Below are 20,721 nucleotides of genomic sequence, written 5' to 3'. Positions count from 1 at the left end.
TCTTTAACTTTAGACTCACTGTAACTGTATGGCTCTGTTTTGAGCCCAAAACTGCCTCACTGTAATTTTCTGTATCCTTCTCACCTAACTTTACCTCCATCCTAACCTATCTCTGTCCCCAAACCTTACTTTTCCCTCCCCACAAAACCCAGTTTTATTTCCGCCAATCTGATTCTGCCTTCTACCTGATGTTACATGACTTCCCCCATTCTAATGGGGTTTTGATATCATTTTGTATTAATATAGTTGTGTTTGTATCCCTAAGCATCATGTTTCTTTTTTCTTGTTGAGTTTCTAAAGAAAGTGTCATACCATGTATAGTACTGTCATTTTTTTTTAGTTGGCATTGCGTCTAAGATTCATTTTCATTGTTTTCTCTCTCTCTTTTTTTTTTTTTTTTTTGCGGTACGTGGGCCTCTCACCGCTGTGGCCTCTCCCATCGCAGAGCACAGGCTCCGGACGCGCAGGCTCAGCAGCCATGGCTCACGGGCCCAGCCGCTCCGTGGCACGTGGGATCTTCCCGGACCGGGGCACGAACCCGTGTCCCCTGCATTGGCAGGCGGACTCTCAACCACTGCGCCACCAGGGAAGCCCCTTCATTGTTTTCTTAGTCTGTCTCCCAGTTATTAACTCTGTCCCTGGTACTAACACAAATATCTTTGTTCAACAGAAATTCTTGATTAAAAATTCTTTGTATCCCCATTCTCTGGTGCAGTTCTTTTTCTTTTTTAACCATAGTAGATGGCCTGCATTGTGATGATTGTGTTGAAAATATCATTAGAGACTAGACAGATATAGACAGGCAAGAGACAGTAGATTGATTATCCCATTAGTGAATAGAATATATTCTACTGACACACCTAAATTTTCAGGTGATTTGTTACTGGAGGAAGAAACAATGGAGGGACTTCATGATGTGTTCAGAGACAGGGCATCCCTCCCACTGCACCTTAGCCAGGCTTTCCCTCCATCCTGTTTTGCACCTCCACTGTGTGTCCGGGTTTTTAGTGGGTTTTGTTCCCACCTCTTCACCTCTCTCAGGGAGTGCCCAATCCAGGGAAAGAGAGTCGCACCTGCCTGAGGCTTGTGGCCCCTCCTGTCAGCCCCCTTCCCATGGGCGAGCGGGGAAACTGAACTCAGGGAAGGAACCACCAAGTTTGGTTTGCAGGCAGTAACTTGCACATCTCTAGGGGGCACCAGACCCTGGCCTCAGCCTATATAGACCACCATATATGACAGCCCTTACTAGGGCTCTTTTCTTGACACAGTCCAGGTGCTGGCCTGCCCATCCAAGCCCTGCATCTGAGATTGGCCGTCATGGAACTTACCATCTAGTGGGGAAGAAAACGGTGGAAGGACTACTAAGTAGATCAGTAAAGTATTAGTAAATTGTATGCTGAATACTATGAAAGTAGGGTGGTCAGGGGAGGGCTTCTGGAGAAGTGATGTTTTAGCTGAGGAGGTGATGCTAAGCCAACCAGCACTGGGGACACCTGATTCATGTCTAATGTCTTAACCGAGGCTAGATTTGTTAGCGGGATTCACTAATGGATGCTTGATTATACATGAAGGGGCTGTAGTGGTGATACAGAGATGTCACAGCATAACCCAGTGGGAAGTTGTACAGGGGTAAGGAAGCCTATGTTCAAGTTTGCACTTGGTGTCTTACTAGCTGAGAACTCTGGGAAGATCACTCGGCCTTTCCAAACTTCAGTTTTTTCCTCTTTAAAATGAGAAGTCTGGCACCAATAGTCTCATGAGTCCTAAGCAAGAGATAACATGGCCGAGAGTTTTGTACACCATTCGAGCATGATGTGAGTAGGTGGTGGTCATTAATTACAATGAAAAGTAGTAAGGCGTGTGCTGCCATCAGAATATGATTGAGTACCAGGCATTAAGAGTTGTGAGGTCAAAGAAGGGAAAATAAGTTTGAACTGGAATAGCTTCAGACAGCTGTAAAGGAGGAAGGAATAAAGAAACAAGCCCTGTGTGGCTTGAGCGTCATGAACAGAGGGAAGAGGGGCACGTGATAAAGCTGGAAAGGGAGGTGCTGGTTCACGGAGGGTAATGAACATGATCCCAGAGCTGGGATCTTGGAGGCAGAGGGGTGCCATTGGACGGCTTAAAGCAGGGGGAGAGGTTTAATCCCATATTCACGACACAAGGTCATATAAAAAGGTTGCCTTACAGGGCTTCCCTGGTGGCGCAGTGGTTGAGAGTCCGCCTGCCGATGCAGGGGACACGGGTTCGTGCCCCGGTCCGGGAAGATCCCACGTGCCGCAGAGCGGCTGGGCCCGTGAGCCATGGCCGCTGAGCCTGCGCGTCCAGAGCCTGTGCTCCGCAACGGGAGAGGCCACAACAGTGAGAGGCACGCGTACCGCAAAAAAAAAAAAAAAAAAAAAAAGGTTGCCTTACAGAAGGGTGACAGTGAGGGTGAGAAAGCTGCTATTGCAATGCTTGTCAGAGATGATGATGGCTGGGACAAGGAGGTCCAGAGTCGAGAGCCGTCTGTACTGGGAGGTGAAGTCAATAGGGCATGCTGTCTGGAGGGAAAGGGAGGAATCCACAGTGACTCCAGGTTTCTGGCTGAAGTGGGTGAGTGGAGGCTGGTGCCACTTACACACAGAAGGCCTGGGTCGGGGCACGGGAAGTGACGGTGAGGCTTTGGCCCCAGGAACCCTGCAGGTTCGAGCTTAAAGCAAGTGCCCGCCCTCCGGGAGCTCTCAGTTCAGGGACTGATGTGTGGACGCACTGTGGCAGTTAGAACAGGGGGTTCCAGGTGGGAGGATGGTGGTGCCACAGCCGTCCACAGGTGGAGGGCCTGGCCTCATTGTCACAGCCGGGGCTTCTCTCCGTCAGAATCGGCTGAAGCAGTGCTTTCCTGATGGTTCTGTGTGCGCACTGCTGATGGGGAGGCCACGGGTGATGCGTTATTCTCTGCAGGAAGCCTAAACAAGACAACGCTTCAGCAGGGTGTCCCCGCAGTCCCCGCAGTGTCTCCCTGGCTGATCAGTGCTCTGCAGTGTGGACCTCAGGTGCCTGGACAGCCGCCTTTTCCACTCTCCAAAAATGGGGACGGGGAGGGAGGTTGGCCTTGCTCAGGGAGCTTCAAGTGCTGCAGTGATTTGGTGGGAAACTTTTACCAGAAGAGCAGGTGGCTTAGCAGCGATTAAGTCCCGCCTCTCAGATGTCAAAGACAGGGATCCAGTGTGAACCAGGGAGAGTCTGTGGCACACGTGTTGGTTACTGGTGTTTTACCTGGAAGCTGGAGAGTGGCTGGTACCTGACCGGGAATCCTGTGCTCTTGCCTGGCGCACAGGCCTTCAAGGGGCTTTTCCTGCTTAAGGTGGTGCTGCCTTCCTGAAGACAGCCTGGGCCTGAGTAACGGCTGGTATTTCACAGCATGAAATGCCATGGCCATGGGTTAATTTTTCTAAATACAGGCAGACCTTGTTTTATTGCCCTTTGCTGTATTGTGCTTCACAGATAATGCCTTTTTTTTTTTTTTTTTTTTTTACAAACTGAAGGTTCATGGCAACCCTGTGTCAAGCAAGTCTATCCGCACCATTTTTCCAACAGCATTTACTCACTGCAAGTCTCTGTGTCACATTTTGGTAATTCTTGCAGTATTTCAAACTTTTCCACAATTATTCTATTTGTTACCGTGATCTGCGATCAGTGATCTTTGATGTTACCATTGTAATTGTTTTGGGGTGCTGCGAACCACACCCATGTAAGAGGGTGAAGTTAATTGGTAAATGTTTTGTGTGTTCTGCCTGTTCCTCCAACCAGCCCTTCCCCCATCTCTCCCCCTCTCCTCGGGCCTCCCTATTTCCCGAGACACAGTATTGAAACTTAGGCCAGGGCTTCCCTGGTGGCGTAGTGGTTGAGAATCCGCCTGCCGATGCAGGGGACACGGGTTCGTGCCCCGGTCTGGGAGGATTCCACATGCCGCGGAGTGGCTGAGCCCGTGAGCCATGGCCACTGAGCCTGCGCGTCCGGAGCCTGTGCTCTGCAATGGGAGAGGCCACAACAGTGAGAGGCCCACGTACCGCAAAAAAAAAAAAAAGAAAGAAACTTAGGCCAATTAATAACCCTACAGTGGCTCTAAGTGTTCAAGTGAAAGGAGTCAGTTGCTGCAGCAAACTTCACTGTGGTCTTGTTTTAAGAAACGGTCACAGCCGTCCCAGCCTTCAGCACCACCACTCTGATCAGTCAGCAGCAGGACACCCCCCCCAAGCAAAAAGATTACAGCTGGCTGAAGGCTCAGATGGTGGTTAGCATTTTTTTGCAATAAAGTATTTTTAAATTAAGGTATGTATATTGTTTTTTTTAGACATAATGCTATTGTGCACTTAATAGACTACAGTATAGTATAAACATAACTTACATGTACTGGGAAACCAAAAAATTCATATGATGCTTTATTGTGATATTCTCTTTATTGGGATATTTGCCTTATTGTGGTGGTCTGGAAACGAACCTGCAATATCTCCAAGGAATGCCTGTAAAGGGAACCTCACTGGGCTCAGGAGAAAAGGACTGACTGAAAAGCACATGGACCCAAGTTGTCAGCTAAGTCATGTCTGTAACTTGGCCGAATGGATGGAGCCATACCTTGGCTGTGTTTTTGAAGGACACCGGGTAGAATTCCATGCTCATAAATATCTCCCCCACAACCAGCCCTAAGTAATGGAAGTTTGAAACTGAGAGCTTTTCCGCACCCACACTTCTGTTACAATTTTGATCACGGAATTATCGAATGTCAGAGACAGATTAAATCACTGGGGGAGTCCATGTCACAACCTTGTACTTTTCAAGATGAAAAGACAGAGGCCCAGAGAAAAGAAGTGACCCAAGGTCACACAGCAAGTAAAATGACCACACAGGGCCTGACATCAATATGGGATGAGAGGTGACAATGCCTTCCAAGTGGCACAAAGCAAATGATGTGAGACTTTAGAAGACAGAGAAATAATTGCCTGCTGGGCTGCCTGAGACAGGTTGGACTTCAGTAGAAGGGTGTATGTTGAAGGTGATTTCAGGTAGGGGGAAAACCATAAATGGCAGTGCTGGGAAAGTGTGCAGTTTCAGAGACCGATGCGTAGCTCATTTTGTCTGGACTCTAATACCCTCATCTTATACAAAGCGTAGAGATCGTTTCATATAATCTTGCAGCAAATCTGTAAGATGGGCATATCCTCTGTAACGTGGTTAAGGCTTACAAAGAGCCTGCTGATGGCTGAACCAGGACTCAGACAAGATCCTTAGACCAAAAGCCCGGTGTTCTGTTCTTAGCACCATAACATGCCGATGCTTGTCAAGAGTTTTAGTGTTGGGATGTGCCTTGTGGAGGAGTTCAACTAAGGAGTTTGGACTTGATGCGGTAAGCGATGAGTAGTTAACTTTTTTTGAGCGGGGAGAGCATGATTAGAGCCGTGCTGTAGACATTTAATCTGGCAGGAATGTTAGGATGAATTAGAGACCTCGGTCCCTAAGTCAAGGTGACCACCTAGAAGAGCATGAGCATGGTTGGGGATCAAAGTCATAAGAGACTGGACTGAGATAATCTGAGGGTCAGGAAGTCAACTCCCTTGCTCAAAGTCAGACAGCTAACCAGTGCACGTGAGGTTCAAAATCAAGTTTGTTTTTACTGCCCGTATTCTGGTCTTGTGTTCTCTAGTTGAGTTGGAAGCAAAGCTAATACGGGTAGAACAGACTGAGGATGCTGTTGCACATCATGCCCAAGGCCAACTTATGGGCCGTTACAAATAGTGTACAGATACGTAATGTGTACCCGGCCATATAGTAGACTAAGAATGGGAGTAGGTAGGATGTGCAGAAGTGCAGTGGAACTAAATAAAAATCATCAATTTTAAAAAATATTTTAAGTGGGTCTCAGTAAAGGAAGTTGTTCAAAGGTCCTTGTTGGTCTAAGAAGAGTTGAATTTCCCTGACTTTAGTCTTATCAGCATCAGTTTGACTATCCACCAAATTAGGTGGGAGTTAGCACTAATGGTCGCTGCCCAGACTCCCTCATGCCCAAGAGGCTCAAGTGTAAAGATTTGAAACACTTGGGGATGTTTATAACCCCTGATAATAGTTTGGCCACGTATATGCATTTTCATCAAAACACCAAAGTTAGCTTCCATGTCCTGCCAGTTTTCTGTTTCCCTGCCTTTGATTCCCTCTCTTTGTGAGGTCCTGACACTTTGTTGTCACGTGAAGTGGCCCTGCCTTTTTGCCTTTCTGGCCACTTACACGTGGAGTAGCCTGCTTGGTCCTCAAAGTTTTCTGCCTCTTGTATGAGTCATTCTCTTTCCTGAGCAGTGTGTGACTTTTCAGTCATCTCCCAGTGATGCACAGGGCAATGGCCATCTTGACACAGCAGGTGAAAAGTGACAGGTGTCACTGGTCTGTGCCACCTTTTTTGTGCCAGATGTAGTATGTTACCTGGGTCTCTTCGCAGTTCAGTTCCCTCTGTGTGCTGTGTTGCCACAGGGTGCCTGGCAGTGCTCACGACCCCCAGCCCCCCACCAATCTGATTAATTCTCTCCTGGCATCCACATATTGCTCCCAGGGATCCTTATTAAGTTATTTGGACAGTATATACCTCCCCATTCGATGTGGTTCTCTGTGGAGGACCAAGTCTTAGACACAACCTGTGCTCATCCTTTTTAGGTTAAACATACAGACTTTGAGCAAAACTCCAAACTTTTGGGTATGGCTCCTGCAATTTAGTTCTCCCTGTTGCAGATTCAGGTAGTTTTAAAGGTGGCATCAAACCTGGTTCTCTTTCATAGGTCTAAAGCCCAGCTTGTTAGACGCTTAGTCCCTTGGGATGGTTGTGCTTCTGAGCAGTTCTCTAAGGAGTTGATTATGATGGTATTGAGAAGAGGAGGGGTGATACCTGTCCTGGTCCCCAGGGTCCAGTGGATGTCATATAAAATTTAAACAACAAATGAGAATGGGAACTGTAAGCATCCACAGGCTTCTTGAGAGGCCACCTTTCAGTATGAAGTTTTCACAGAACCAAGGAGAGGAGAAACACACTCTCATGACAGTGGTATCCTAGAACTACAAGGGCTCTCCGAAAGCCACTTCTTATTCCATCCTCCAAATACTAGGTGAGATTCTATGTAACTTTTCACGTAATTGGTTGTATAGCCAATTTGAAAGATGAGTTTTTTCAGCTTCATCTTCTCAATAGCATCTACTTGCCACCTGTATTCACTCAAGTCCCTTCCCACTTAGTGATGGGGTGTGTGAGCTGAGACTGCTCAGCTCTTCACTGACCTTGAAAAGCAGCTGAAGGTTAAGGTTTCTTCAGCCCGGCTACCACACCTGACTCTCCCCCGGGGGCCCCCCTTTCAAACCGGTTTTTGTCTGTCTTTCTAGTTCACCTCTAGTTGACATCAGTGTCATCACACCACTTTTTTCAGCTTCTCAGCTGTTGGCCCAGAAGCAGGGCCAACATCCATTCACCTGTGCTGATCAGGTACAGTCTACCTGTGCTGATAATTACCGAGGTGGGGCAGGCCGTTCTTTCTGTAGCCAGCCCTGCCCAGGAAGCCACAGGAGCTGGTGTTAGGAGTACTGAGCTGGTGCCAGGAGACCTGTGTTCTGAACCTGACTTCACACTCCTCGGTTTCTTCACCTGGAAAGGAAGAGGGCTGGTTGATCCCTAAGTTGGCTTCTCCTCCAACATAATGTTTTATCTCGGGTGTATTCTCTGTGCCAGGCACTGTTAAATGTACTGCAGATTGAAAGCGAACTGCCTGCCCTCCTCCTGGCAGTGGATTTGTGGGCTGGAGGTAGATGGCTGAGTATAGCTCTTACAAGCAATTCGTTTCCCAAACTCGTGGCCCAGATGTTTGTTCTTACTCCCTGCTTGAACATCCATGTTCCTTGGAGACCAGATAGGCTGCTGTTTTCCATTACTTGTCTGTCTCCTATCTGTCTCAAAGAGATACATACAGATACATTTAATCTGATGTAGAGTATCTGCTCTCTGCCTCCCATTTAGTCTGACTGAACTCCCTCTTATTGCAATCGATAGCTGTTTTATCCAATTTCTGGGAAACTTGAGGCAAGATCAGCCTGGTGGTTAGTAGCATGCCCTTTGTGGTAGATCTACAGGAACAAAAATGTTCAGAACTGTGTCTGCTGGCATGCTAGGCTCAAATACAAGAGGAGAAGAAAAGAACCTTGCTCTTGAAGAAAGTGGCACAAGATGGGCATGTAACAGAAAGGCAAGATTATGTAACTGAAAGTGTATATTTATGTGAGTTCTCAGGGGATGTCTATGTAAGGGAGTGGTCTCTGGGGTACTGCCTCCAGAGAGAACTTGGGAGAGTGACCCGACGGCTACATCCCCATCCCCTCAGGTCATAAAATAGGATTTGTAAGCCCTTCTCCGAGCTTCTTTCTCCCTCTTTGAGATCTTGTGCAAGCAAGCGTATGAAGGAAGGTGGGCTGTTTTTACCCTGCCCCTCACATTTACTCCTGAACGAGGAAGGGATGCTCCTGCTTGGGTTCGGGCCTTTGTCAACAGTGTCATTGGAAGGGGACGGTGTCATTGGAAGGTGACCATGCCCTTCCACGGCCAGCGACTGACCAAGGCTTTTTCCTTTGCAGAGATGAGAAGAACCAGTCCATCATAGTCAGCGGGGAGTCTGGAGCCGGCAAGACCGTGTCGGCCAAGTACGCCATGCGCTATTTCGCCACGGTTAGTGGCTCGGCCAGTGACACCAACATCGAAGAGAAGGTCCTGGCGTCCAGTCCCATCATGGAGGTAAAGCCATCCGAATGTCCTTGGCCTTCTTGGCTGGAGTCCCTTCTGCTGGCACTAAGACTGCTGAGTGTCCAGCCTCGCGTGGCCGATCACAGAGTTCTTGGAAGCCACTCACATGGTCAGCATTCATGCCTCTCCCCAAGAACCCGTTGTCCACTGCTGAGGGAAGAATTTCAAAGGTACCCCTAAAACCACAGATTTGGGAATATTCTGACCTGGTAGCCCAGGTCCCCAGTATTGGGTACAGTGACCTCTTCATGTTTTCCTTGTTCCTTGACTCTGCTGAATACTGTTGTGACAGTCCTCCCCCATCTGCCGCCATCTCTGCTGTGTTCCTCCCCCCTGCTGCCATCCTGTGTCAGCACATCAGTGTCCCACCTAAACCATTTGATGCTATGAAGGTCCGCTGAATCAGGAGGGCAGTCTTCATGGCGGTGAGGAGGCCTAGATAAAAGATTCCCCTTTCTCCCAAAAAATATTTGGACGTTTTATCTTTTGGGGAGAGAGAGAGTCAAAAGCTATGTGACAACACAGAATCTGTTGAAGATCCTCAGAAAATGTTACCTTTGTTGGCATGGACGGGTCTTGCCTGTCTCTTTACCACCCCGACCTCCTGGCTGGGTGGCCTCAGAGAGGCCAGTGCAAGTGCAGGGCCAGAGATATTTCCAAAACCGTAGGTCTAGCTATAGTAAACCATGTTATTGGGTCAGAACTCCATCTCTCTTTTTCTTCTGTTCCTTATAAATGCTTCATTCTCATGGAGTTGAGCTAAATGGCTGCACAGTACCTGAGCCAGCTTTGATTTCCTGCCTTTGAAGCTGAGGCTCTTCATTATTGTCTGGGCTGCGGTCTGGTAGGAGTAGGCCCTTCTGCAAGACCCGAACAGCCCCTTTGTTTTAGTAAGAAGAAATTCGGTTGAGGCCAAAAGCTGCCAAAACAGCATCAGGTTTCTCTGCACAGCCTTGAGCCCCGTCGATTAAGACACAAAGCACCGGTGTGGTTGGTCCTTCAGATTATTTTGGAGCTGGGGGAACAAGAACCTGCCTGGACCTTCCCAGGTCCCCTCTCTCTCCTTCTTCCTTTACCAAGTGCAGGAGTAAATTGAGTGTCAGTTCATAGGAGCTCGTTGATTATCCAGGCAAACTCTCCTGCCTACAGAGTTGCATTATCCAGAGAACTTTTACTCTCTGCTGAGTAATCAGACACACTGTGTTCACTAAGAATTAGACAAAAGCAAGTTTTGGTATCTGTTCTTATATGAATTGGGAAATGGTCCATACAGTTGAAGGCATTTTTACCAAACAGATAAAAACAAACAAAAAAACACTTCTATTAGATTACAGTTGTTCTTAAACTTGACTGTGCATCAGAATCGCCTGGAGGCCTTGTTAAAGCAGATAGCTGGGCGCCACCCCCAGAGTTTCTCATTCAGAAGGGCCTGAGAATCTGCATTTCTCACAAGTTCCTAGGTGATCCTGATGCTGCGGATCTGGGTCCCACACCTGTTTGAGAACCATTTATTGAATAAATATTTAAAAAAATAGGAAGGAGTCACTGGAAAATATGGAAGAAAAGGGAATAATCCCCCATGATCCTACAACCTGCTAATAATTTTTCCATATTTTGGTATATTTCCTTCCAGCTTTTTCACTGAATATCACAGTATATGCCTTGTCCCCATATCATTAAGCTTTTTACAAACTTACTGGCTACAGACATACATTAATAGATGGTTTTACCATAATTTAACTTCCTTTTGTCAGACATTTAGTGGGTAGCCTCTTTGCTCATAGCATTTATTCTAAGCCCCAAGGTGGCGGCCTGGCCATGGCCTGGATTCAGGAGACGATCATGGACTTGAGTCCACACCCACCTTGGGCCGTCTACTGCACTTAAATGGAGGCAGCTAAGACAGCACTCTGCAATTAGCATCATGTTTCATCTTAGGTGGGAGTGAGACCAGGATTTCAGCTTTTCCTTCGCCTCTGAGTTTCAAAATTCAGTTCATCGTTTAGGTAGCAAAATTGCAGAGACACAGAGTGCCTCTTCTATTTATTTATTTATTTATTTATTTATTTGCGGTACGCCGGCCTCTCACTGTTGTGGCCTCTCCTGCTGTGGAGCACAGGCTCCGGACGCGCAGGCTCAGCGGCCATGGCTTACGGGCCCAGCCGCTCCGTGGCATGCGGGATCCTCCCGGACCGGGGCACGAACCTGCGTCCCCTGCATTGGCAGGCAGACTCCCAACCACTGCGCCACCAGGGAAGCCCAGTTCATCTTTTAGGTAGTAAAATTGCAAAGACAGAGAGTGCCTCTTCTTTTGGAGGTAAAGTACGTACTTATTCTGGACAAAACAGGGAAGGGAAGAAACCTGTTTGGTCTCTGGTGACTGAACACGGTTCTTGTTAGCCAAGATAGGGATTTAGTGAAGACAGGTCACCATATTATTAAGCAGGTACAAGACACAGGGGGGATGTTTTTTTTTAATTTTATTGTTTTGTTGTAATAAAACATACATAACAGAAAATTTATCACCTTAACCATTTTAAGTGTGCAGTTGAGTGGTATTAAGTACATTCACAGTGTTGTGCAACCATCACCACCATCCATTTCCAGAATTGTTTTTTAATCATCCAAACAGAAACTCTGTACCCATTCAGCAATAACGTCCTATTCTCCCCTCTACTCAGCCTCTGGTAACCTCTATTCTAATTTCTGCCTCTTTGGTGTCTCTCATACAAGTGGAATCATATGACATCAGTCCTCTTGTGTCAGGCTGATTTCACTTGGCATAATGTTTCCAAGGTTCATCCGTGTTGTAGCATGCATCAGTACTTTGCGGTTTTTTTTAATGGCTGCATAATGTTTTGTTGCTTGTATATACCACATTTTGTTTATCCATTCTTACGCTGATAGTTGGGTTGTGTCCACCTTTTGGCCAGTGTGAATAATGCTGCTGTGAACATTGGCGTGCACCTGTTTGGGTCACTGCTTTGGGAATGTTTTTTAAATGACCGTGATCTGAAATGATCTAATGTTTTCAGTATCTGTTATAGCTTGAGTAGGCTGGTGGACTGCTGGGGAGGCATGGAAGAAATGTGAGAGCAACATGCACACCCCTAGAGAAGGAGGAGTGTGTACATGAACCAGCCTAATCTTGCATGATGTCATGTAAACAAATGCTACAGTGGTTTGAGCTCAAAACATTAAATTTCTAAAGTTGTGCAAATTAGTACTCTGGAAATTATGTGGGTAAGTCCAGAGGGCTCATTCTGTCAAATACAGAGTTTTGTTATCATAGAGACTATCCCTTGAGCTGTTATTGAGTGTTACATTTGAGAGAAATATTGGACATGAACATGGGAAGGAAGAATTATTGCCAGGAAGAACTCTAGGTGGAATTAGAGTGTTGCCAAGCAGAGAAAGAGCAGCTTCTGCTCTGCCAAAACCCAACTTTTTACAAGTTCAGAGTCTTACTTGGGCCCTTGTGTCAGGAAGCCCAGTCAGCTTTGCGGCTCCTCAGAGGGTTACAACCGGTGCAAGTCATGTTTTAATCAGGGCACAGCTGATTACTGATGACTCCAGTCCTGTCCCGGGGAACGTTGGCACCTCCCAACAAAGCAATCAGTTATGGTCATGTCATCACCTCGTTATTTCTGCAGGCCAGCAGCTGCAGATGCCTCCTAGGGAGCCGGAGAGTTGAGGGCCGTCTGAGGAGGCGGAATTCCCAGTGGGCTGCACTAAGTGGCAGTTGTTTGAATTAAAGGTGACTTGAGGATGGATTGGGATTGGCTGGGTGGATTGGGATGATTTTATTGTCAGCGCCAGAGCTCTCTGACCCCATTCTGTTTAAGAGCTTGTCAGCATCCTGGGCGTGATTTGTTCACAAGTCTGCACTGATTAAAAAGATATTGCTAGTCAAGAGACTGATAGAGCAGGGCCAGAACCCAGGCCCAGCCCAGAGGGGTCACATGGCTTCTTGGGCTGACTGGAGTCTGCAGGCATACAACTCTAGGAGCCCCAGAGACTCCCCTCAACCTGGGAGAAAGAAAGGGGGCTAGGGGTACAATGAGCAAAATTGACAGAAACTAAGACCAGTTACTATGTAATTTTCAGGGTTTGACTTTTTTTTTAAGCTGGAGAAGCAAGAAGGCCTACAACTATTAACCTATTCATACAAGAATCTGCCCCCACCATACCTTACCTTCTCCTCTTGTTTTCTCTCATGTTTCAACACACTCTAGCCATTCGTCACTTGTTGGGGCTCTCACATACCCCTGTCCCTTTGTCTACACTATATTTATAAATAAAATTCCTTTTCCTTCCCCACTGGTAAAATTCTACTCACCCTTTAAGATCCACTTCATCTTACACTTCTTAAAGTGTTTCCTGTTCTGCCAGCATTGGCTAATTTCTCCCTTCTCTGTTTCCACGCTGGTTGATATGCATCTCGGTACTGTATAATCCCAATCATATTGAAATGATTTGTTCTAGTCCATTTTTACTTTACTACATATTTGTATATGTATAAACCAGAAAAAAGGTAGTTCTTTTATATCACATAAAAATGGTATCATATTCTGTTAACCACTTTGCAACTTGCTTTTCACTGATTGTTTTTTTATTTATCCATGCATCATGCTCTAGTTTAGTTTAACAGCTTTGTAGCATCCCATTTATGAATATTCCACATTTTATTTATCTCTTCCTCCTATTGGTAGACATTTAGACTGTATTTTTTATTGTTAAATACAGCCTGCATTAAACATTCTTTTGCCCACCCACTTGTACACTTGTGTGAGTTTCTCTAGGTAATATCTAGAAGTACAGTTGCTGGATTATTAGGTCCATATATGTTCAATTTTACTAGATATGCCAAATTCTTCTTAAGAATGGCTGTTGCAGTTTACATTTGGACCAGCAGTGTATGAGAGTTCCTTTTTCCTCACATCCTCATCATTATTTCATAGTATCAAAGTTCTTTAGTTATTGCCACTCTGGACTGTCATTTTTGTCTACATTTCTCTGATTTCCACTGAGGTTGGGTATCTTATGTTTATTGGTCATGTGAGTTTCTTCCATGCATTCCCTGCATACATCATTTGTTCATTTTCCAAATTTTAACTCTTTGTATCATAACTGTGTCTTTTGTTGGACTGTGGACTCAGAATCAAAGCCTGGGTTTTTATCATCTATAACAACTGGATTTGTTTTCCTCATGCATCAAAATGTTTTCTAAGTCAATAAGCAACAACAACAAAAAACCTAGCAAGGGTTTAAAAGGTAAAGAACAGCATGCAGGTCCTTCACACATGTGTAGACATTGGAAGTTCTTCACGCCCAGAGTGGAGTTTATGGGTTTGGTAGTAATAATACAAACAACCCCTTCCCTTTGTGGGTACCATTATATACTTTCAAAGTACTTGTAGATCCATTATATCACTTCTCAAAGCAGCCTAGTGAGGTCAGGAGGGTAGACCTTTCAGCAGTGATCTTTAGACTGTTGGCAAGCTTTCCCTAAGCTACCACGAGGAGTGACCTCAGATATGGTAAAGGTTCTTGTTGCCATTTTAGAAATGACAAAATTTGAATTTTTTGAAATTTTGGAATCGAGATTTTGTGTTGGAAACTAGATAATCCTTTAGAATTTTACACAAACTGGCCTTTGCTGATTGCACCCTCCTGATGTTATTAACATGTTCCTTTGGCCTCTGTATATCCTTTGAAAGGGTAGTAAAAATTAGAGGCTTGATTAGATTTATGTTTGTCTGTTTGCTTGTTTGTTCTTAAAATCCAAGGACCCTTTATTGGTGGTGGTATGTATTCCCGTCAAGACACACAGAATATTTAGGTGTCTTTTGGTGATGTCAGCAGCCATTGCTTATGCCTAGATCTATTAATTCATCAGGAGTTACAAAATGATGACGTTCTCATTCTATTTTTCCTCTTGCATTTATCAGCTGGAATAAGTTTAGGAAGAGAAACTTCTCCTTGCCAGCTAGTTAACGCTGATAGAGTTTACACAGAGAAGTTAGGATGGATGTTTGATTCCTTATCTACTGGTTGTCAGAGTAATGAGTTGGTTCCCTGCCATCCTCTGAAAGGCTTTTCTCCCCTTTCTTATGAAAAGGTAAAAGTGAGGATTCATGTCTTTGTCTTTATCCCTTTGATATGACCTGGCTGTTTGAGATGTAAGAAGTGACCCACATGGGTGGCAGCTCCTGTCTGGTGGTGAGTAGTTTGGAGAGTTGGAAAAGGACTGCGAAACCAAGTGGAATGAACACAGACTCTGGACTCAGTTATATCTGAATTTATATCTTGGTGTTGGCACTTCCCAGCCAAGTGACCCTGGGCACACTGCTTACCCTTTCTGAACCTAAGTTTTCCCATAAGTATGAGGAAAGTTGATAATGCCTCTCCCCTGGGATTCTTGTCTGGATTCAGGGAAACTAAAGGGATCCCAGCCCAGGACCTAGCTTATGATGGAGGCCTGGGAAACCATCCCTTTTACCTGCATTTTAGGGAATACAGCCCTCCTTGCCACGTTTCAAACAGAATAGGCTCCCTGAAGTCTGACAGTGCCTTGTCACATGGTGCCTTGAAGGATCGAGGCTCTCTTGGAAGTGGGTGCAGTGAAGCCTCTGCTGAGATGATGAGGTTGGTGGATGCTGAGGGGCATGAGTGGTGACATAAACTCCTAGGATTAGTCATCTCTCTTTTTTTTTTTTTACATGGATCATCATAGCATCTTTATTTTTATTCTTATTTTATTTTATTTTTTTAGTTTCTGCTTTATAAGAAAGTGAATCAGTTATACATATACATCTGTTCCCATATCCCTTCCCTCTTGCGTCTCCCTCCCTCCCACCCTCCCTATCCCTCCCCTCTTTCAGCTTGGCCAGACTCCAGCCTCGCCCTGACCTTAGGGGCATGTTCCATGCTCCATGGTTCCCTTCAGAGCAACGCAGTGTACTGGGGTTACACTTTCCCCACTTTCCTACAGAGGTACACACTGTATATGTGATGTATAGGTTGCTGTATACACTTTAAACCCTAAAAGAAAAAAATATATATTCATGACCCTAACAGGAGATCTTAGAGACCTAAAGAGGCAAGTGACCTTCGAGGACAAGGACTTAAAATTCTTATTTCACAGGAAAGAAAACCAAAACCCAAGTTCATCTATGCTTCCATTCACTCAGATGTTTTGAATGCCTGCTGTGTGCTGGGCACTGGGGTGAGTGTGGGAGGTCCTACGGGGAAACACAGGTGCACACCCCGCTCTCACGGAGACAGGGTGGTGTCTCGTGGAGATGGGGGTTAGGGAAACAAGGGGATGTGCAGAGTGAGGCCTGGGGGAGCCCATGGCGAGGGAGCTCCCTCGCTTATGAGGCCAGGGTAGGCCTTCCTGAAGAAGCCACATTTGAGCTGAGACCAGAAAGAAGAGGTGGAGGGAGCATGGGCAGAGAGTGTTCCCAGCAGAGGGAACCGTGTTTGTGAAACTTGGGGGATGGGGGAGGAGGCAGAGAGAAGACAGGTCTTTTGAGAAAGAAAAGCAAGTTCAGGATCATAAGAGGCTGGAGACAGAGGGCAAGAGTGACGAGAGGCCAGGCTGGGCTGGGTCCCTCAGGGCCTCCGAAATCGTGATCTTCTTTTAGCCTCTTTGTGCCTTAAATTTCCTAGACAACTGAAAAGTTACAGTGGATATTTTTCAAGTGTTGTAACCACCTAAAAAGTAAACATGTGAAAGGGGTTTCAGTATTAGTATGTTCATTACCAACCCATCAGCAATGTGATGTTTTATAGAAAGTGAATAATCACACAGTGAGACCAGTCATTTAGCCACTTGTCTTTTAAATTATTGTCTCGTGTTTTGAACTGTGTCTCTGCTGCTGTGTAAGAAATAGTACCAAGAGGTTGATGGCTTCCTGATATGCCCTAGTGATGATGTGTGTGTTGGGGGGAGGGGGGCGTTTGACATTTGTTCTCTTTCTAGGAAGTACCATTTAACAGTTGGGAATGATATTTGACATTTGATCAGTGGAGACCTGATCAAAGTGGATTAAGCCCCAGAAGATTCATTTTTCTCACAGAAAGTCTAGAGCTCTTGGGTGCTGGCATGGATTTAGTGACTCAAGGATGTCAGAGCAGTGGTTTCTGTGATTCTCTAGACCTTTCCCTCGTGGTCCCAAGGTGACTGCTGCAGCTGTAGCCATCACATGCACATTCCAGGTAGGAAAGGGAAGGAGAGGAAGGTCAATGGGGTGCACCTTCCAGCTGCTTAGTCCCCTTTAGAGAGACCATCAGTCAACTCATCACTCTCAGTGGCCATCGTTAGGAGTAAGGGAAGCAGGAAAATGAAGTTGTTTTGTTTTCTTTTAGCTCGACCCATTGTCATCCTAATAGTAGAGAGGTTCTAGAAGGAAGGAAGAGGGAGGGAATAGAGGTGCCGCCGTGAGCATACAGTCCTGAAATTTAAGAAAACCTGCCATGTTGTGCACACTTTTTGTTTGTTTGTTCTGCACAGGCCATTGGGAATGCTAAAACCACTCGCAATGACAACAGTAGCCGTTTCGGAAAGTACATTCAGATTGGCTTTGACAAGAGGTACCGCATCATTGGGGCCAACATGAGGACCTACCTTTTGGAGAAGTCCCGAGTGGTCTTTCAGGTGAGCCCTGTGACTGGACCTTCTTGTATTTTTCCCACGGATTTTTACTCGCTCCATGTTCTGCTCCCTGTGCCCAAAGAACATCTCATTGTTTGAACCTGGATTTGGATGGGCTTGTTCTTTTGGTTTTCTTTTTTTTCCCATTAATAAGTATTCATTTATAGGCATCAGACCTGAAAAATTTTTACTCAGTATTGATATGTTTCAGCGAGCATTGTTTTTATTTTATTTATTTATTTATTTTTAAGTAAATAAATACCATGCATGTACCATGCAAGCACAATATCTATCTATCTATCTATCTATCTATCTATCTATCTATCTATTTATTTATTTATTTATTGGCTGTGCTGGGTCTTTGTCGCAGCACGTGGGCTTCTCTAGTTGTGGCGTGCGGGCTCAGTAGTTGAGGTGTGTGGTCTTAGTTGCCCCGAGGCATGTGGGATCTTAGTTCCCTGACTAGGGAGTGAACCCACATCCCCTGCATTAGAAGGTGGATTCTTAACCACTGGATCACCAGGGAAGTCCCAGGGCATTGATTTTAGATTCAGTCAACAAACATATATTGTTTGTTATGTGCTAGCCCTGTGCTAGTCACCAGAGATACTGTGAAGAATAAGACTGTTGTGTTCTTTGTGGACTTCGGAGCCTTGTGATCAGGGGAATGTCATATAGGGTCTGTGGATTTCAACTTTCACCAGGAATCTTATTTGGTAAGTTATATTAAAAAAACAAAAAACCTACTTGACCACTTACATCATTTCCTTTTCAAATAAATGGAGTTCTCGCTTCTCATGGGACTCAGTTCCTCTTTGCTCGCCTTTTGTTCCCTCCTTCCCAACTACTCTTTGGCCTCTTGGTGACCCTCTTCCTCCTCCACCCTGGCCTTCGGTGGTGGTCATTGCAGTTCACAACCCCGAGAGTGGTTCTCTCCACCTCCAGCTTTGGTTGGACTACCCCACATCCTTCATTTCACTGCATCAGAGCAAGCAGCCTGCTGTGCTGGCCGCGGCTCTGGCCAGACTCCCTGTGGGCTTTCCTCTTCCTTGCTGCCCTTGCTCAGGCCTCCTGAAGCCCCCGTCCCATCCACCACCACCACGACCACTCTGCCAGGTTAAGGCAGGTCTGGCCCCATTGTCCCCTGGAAGTCCTGTCTCAGTCGTGGACCTTTCCTGACCGCCCCAGCCCGACATGATGGGCAAGGGCATAGCTTTTACTTAGTTCCAAGCCTCCCAGAGGAGAAAGGGAGCCTGCAGCAGGGAAATGACCGTCAGCCCACCATGAGCCAGGCAGCTCGGTTATCTGAACAAGTGCTGATCCACCGAGCCGTTACTTGTGGGATAGCAGTGATGTTCTATAGAGGAGGAAAAAGAAAACCCCTGTGTTCTGCATAAATCAGGAGGTAAAAGTCCTCTGGTTGGCAGAAGGCCCCATAATGGTGAATGAAAACCTGGAGGTGGGAATTGAAGGCGGCAGGGGCGTGAAGGAAAAGCCTTGACCTCTGTTCACCCTGGAATTAGAATGGGCGAGGGGACAATCTTGGGGGTCCCTCCCCCTAACACTGCTTCACTGTTTTCCTCCTCCAGGCAGATGATGAGAGGAATTACCACATCTTTTACCAGCTCTGCGCGGCTGCCAATCTTCCGGAATTTAAAGAGCTCGCACTAAGTACGTAAACGGGCTGCGTGCCCGTCCTGGGGCTGGGCTGCTGCTGCCACAGGTGTGCACCTGGGGGCTCTGAGGGAGAAGGTGTGCGCGGCGCAGTGTCCTCTGTCACGGGTTCTTAGCTCTGCCTTACCTGTGGGCACAGTCCCACCCCTCTGTGAGTTTCACGCCCACGGGAAATGAGAGGATAAGAGGCTGGGGGTGGAACAGTGTTTTGCAGAGCACAAGTGAATTGACATGCATTATTATTTTGAAAAATACGTTTTCACTCTAGACGCCCTGAGAAATGTGTCTCAACCACAAGGATCTGGAGATTTAGCTAATGCGCATCACTTAATTGTGGCCGACGTGTTTTAAGTCATAGTTAAGGATTGAGACAAAGAAAAAGAAGGAAGGGGGTGAGGATAAAGCAGGGGTAAGATGGGGTTGGCTCAAGGGGCATGTTGATGAATCCCGGGAGGCCCCACAGAAGGTGAGAGAGGAACTTAAAGAGTTTAACTGGACCGCTGAGCCTCAGCCGGGCAGCAGTGCTCCAATTCCTCGCAAGCAGGTGCTTGCCCACATCCACCCTGCAGCCCGGAGGCCAGAGCGGAGCAGCCAGGGTGGGGTGCCAGGGGCCTGCATCAGCGTTTTGCTGCCATCAGGTAGGAAGACAGCCTTTCAGTGGGTCCCAGTCACCCTCCGTTTCTGTTATTGTTGTCTGCTAAGGTGCCTGGAGAATGTTGACTTGGAGCTAGTGGCGTTGAGCGCCAGGACAGAGCCAGAAGGGCGAGCAGGCTTTAGTTCTTGACCCCATAGCGTTGTAGCCCTGCTCCTCGGGCCTGGAGCCTTCCCCGTTCTGTGTGCGCGGCCCGATCTTGGAATAGTGACTGAGTCCTGTCACTGAGTCCTCCAGGCCACCTGCTGGTGGATGCGTGTGGTGAGGGCACACCTCGGGGCCATGCAGCTTCCCTGTCCCTGGCCTGTCATCTGTATTTTGGGAGCTGTGGGTAGGTCCAGTACTAGCAGATGGTGTCCAGAGCTGGGTGTCTAGACAGAGGTTAATTGTCTTTTGTGCAACTGTGTGTCTAGACAGAGGTTAGTTGGCTGTTGTGCAACTGTAAGAGAAGTAGACTGCTGAGGCTTTACTGTCCCAGAGCGAAATCCTCACCATCTTAAGGACCCATCACCAGATCCGCCTCTGACCACCCCAGCCTATGCTCCCAGAAGGTAAAAATACATCAAGTAGTTCAAACCTTGGTCTGCCCTCCTCACTCTCTGCTTGACTTGCATATGGATTCTGGTAGCACTCAGTGCCTGTGCCATGCAGTTTAGCACTGGCTCCTCCGTTCATTCATTAAACCCCATGCAGGCAAACTAGTCCCCGGGGATGTAGTGTTGAAGCAAACGTTGTGCGTCCTGCCCTTGCTTCGCTTACAATTACAATACAGAGTGAGAAGGCTGTGCTAAGGCGAAGCGCAGTTGAGGTGCGTCAGAAGCTGCTCAGGGAAAGTCATGTTAAATGGGGTCCCAAAGGAGGAAGCCTTGGATGATACACATTAGGCTCGTTTTGTGCTGCTGTACTCTAGCTGTTCCATGCTTGCAGGTCTGA

At 46.6% G+C, this 20,721-nt stretch overlaps 1 protein-coding gene across 1 annotated transcript in view; it reads left to right on the top strand.

Moving 5' to 3' along the window:
* MYO5B (myosin VB) overlaps positions 1-20,721 on the top strand; it is a gene marked incomplete at its 3' end in the record, with an annotated part of 387,279 nt that overhangs the window by 213,146 nt on the left and 153,412 nt on the right. The window contains exons 5-7 of the mRNA XM_081252328.1: positions 8,638-8,794; positions 17,322-17,465; positions 19,052-19,133. Of these exons, the coding sequence (XP_081108454.1) occupies positions 8,638-8,794; positions 17,322-17,465; positions 19,052-19,133 (383 nt within the window). The remainder of the gene's footprint in view (positions 1-8,637; positions 8,795-17,321; positions 17,466-19,051; positions 19,134-20,721) is intronic.

The sequence above is a fragment of the Mesoplodon bidens genome (genome assembly GCF_964165515.1).
Source record: "Mesoplodon bidens genome assembly, chromosome: 13".
Classification (NCBI taxonomy): domain Eukaryota; kingdom Metazoa; phylum Chordata; class Mammalia; order Artiodactyla; family Ziphiidae; genus Mesoplodon; species Mesoplodon bidens.
This window is presented reverse-complemented; position numbering and strand designations above follow the sequence as displayed.